Source organism: Phaethon lepturus, unplaced genomic scaffold, assembly GCF_000687285.1.
Source record: "Phaethon lepturus isolate BGI_N335 unplaced genomic scaffold, ASM68728v1 scaffold21994, whole genome shotgun sequence".
Classification (NCBI taxonomy): domain Eukaryota; kingdom Metazoa; phylum Chordata; class Aves; order Phaethontiformes; family Phaethontidae; genus Phaethon; species Phaethon lepturus.
In genome coordinates this window covers 1-1,683 of record NW_010535767.1, presented here as the reverse complement: position 1 = coordinate 1,683, position 1,683 = coordinate 1, and the positions used below count along the sequence as shown (strand labels likewise).

The window sequence follows — 1,683 nt, the reverse complement described above, 5'->3', positions numbered from 1 at the left end:
GCTGAGGGGCGGTGCCGCCCTCACCCGCATTTTGGCTGGACTTCATGAAGGGCTCGGCCTCCCCGCTGCGCAGCAGCAGACGCTCAATGTCCCGCAGGGTCTGCAGAGAGCGCTCTCGGTGCTCCAGCTGCTCCTTTGAGAGCCCTTCCGAGTTCATGGGGTTCCTGGGGCCCAGGCCTGCCTGCCCGTTCCCTGGCATCCCTGGACCTGGGCCCTCCACCAGGAGGCTGGAGCTGGACGTGGCGGAGGAGTCCACTTGCCCGGGCTGCATGGCGTTGGCAGACGCAGTGGGCGTATTCGGGTGGTTACTTCCAGGCTGGTTGCTTCCGCTGTTGTTCCCCAAGGAGTTGGGAGTCAGATCTCTCCGGACATCTTCACTTGTCCCTTCCGGGGCCAGGCTGCTGGGCGCAGGCAAAGGTGTTTGACCGATGGTCGGAGGCGGAGGTGGAGGCTGCGGCGGGGGAGGCTGCGGCTGACTCGCTTGAGGTGCCGGTGGCTGGGACTGTGGAGTGTTGGCAGCAGGAGGGTTAATCGGAAGCGGCTCAGCAACCCCCAGCACTTTAGGAGCTGGTGCCTGGCAGAGAAAAGGGAAATAAACATGAGACGGGAAAAACCCTGGGTAGGTATTCTTCCCTGCGTCCTGCAGGAGACTCCTCCATCCCGAAAACGTGCCCCGTGGCAGTTCACCGTCAGTGCTTCTGGGGAAGAAGCAGGCCCTATTACACGCCCCGGAAACGCACAACCAGGTATTCCGTTCACAGGGCCGCGGAGCCGCATACCATGCCCCATCCCAAACTTGTCACAGCTGACAACAGCCAGGACTCATGCCAAAGAGGTTCCACAGCACAGCAACTTCCCACCCCGCTGAAAGGGCATTCTGACAACCCCTTCCTCCACAGCTGAGCCGACAGCTGGGGGAGAACGGCCACGTCAGAAGGGAAGGGTCAGCAGCACGCGGTGACGCGAGCCTTAGGTTCATAGCTGGTATACCTGGTCTAGCTTTGCCCGTGGGACGTTCTGCTGATGGTAGGCCAGAATGGAGTCAGCTCGGCCCTGCAGGACAGCTTCTGCAGCTCTGGGGAGAGAACACACACCGCTCGGTAACGGGCATCGTGCCCCATCCCACCCATCCCAGGCCCCAGGTGCCACGTCCACTCTTCAGTCCTGTGGGAAGCGGGAAATCTCCGCAGGTCACAGAGAAGCGGGAATATTCACAGAGTCCTCCCAACTGTCCTGCACAGGTCCCAGTGAGGTCGCTTGCCCTGGAATGTCCCTCTTCCCACATCCCGTGACAGGCGCTCGGCTCTGCCTCGTGCCTCCTGCTGCCCTAAGGTGGCTGTCGCCGAGATGCTCTGGGATCTACCGCAGCAAAGCTGTGGTAGATAGCAGAGCTCTACAACTAAACAGCCTTGCTGAGACGACGCAGGACAGAAAGGAGGAATCAAGTGGAGAACACTAAGCCTTACACGGCACTCCCCGTGACACCCAGCCCCTTCGATACGTCCGATCAGACCAGCAGCCCATACTGCGCTAGTTGAATCTTTTCGCTGGATGCTGGCTAGACGTAGTCGACGGTGCGTGTTGCAGAACACAGTGCTGGGCATCGCTGGGAGGAAGCGTGCGTTTAAGACAAAGTTTGCCCACCAGCAGTAGCTGCCAGCAAAATTCCGGCACCTCAGGGGG

General features: G+C 60.8%; 1 protein-coding gene across 1 annotated transcript in view; it reads right to left on the bottom strand.

Annotated features, from left to right (window-relative positions):
* BCL9L (B-cell CLL/lymphoma 9-like) overlaps window positions 1–1,075 on the bottom strand; it is a gene marked incomplete at its 5' end in the record, with an annotated part of 6,126 nt that extends 5,051 nt beyond the window's left edge. The window contains 2 exons of the mRNA XM_010285972.1: window positions 2–574; window positions 991–1,075. Coding sequence (XP_010284274.1) covers window positions 2–574; window positions 991–1,075 — 658 coding nt within the window. The remainder of the gene's footprint in view (window position 1; window positions 575–990) is intronic.
* Between the last annotated feature and the right edge of the window lie 608 nt (window positions 1,076–1,683).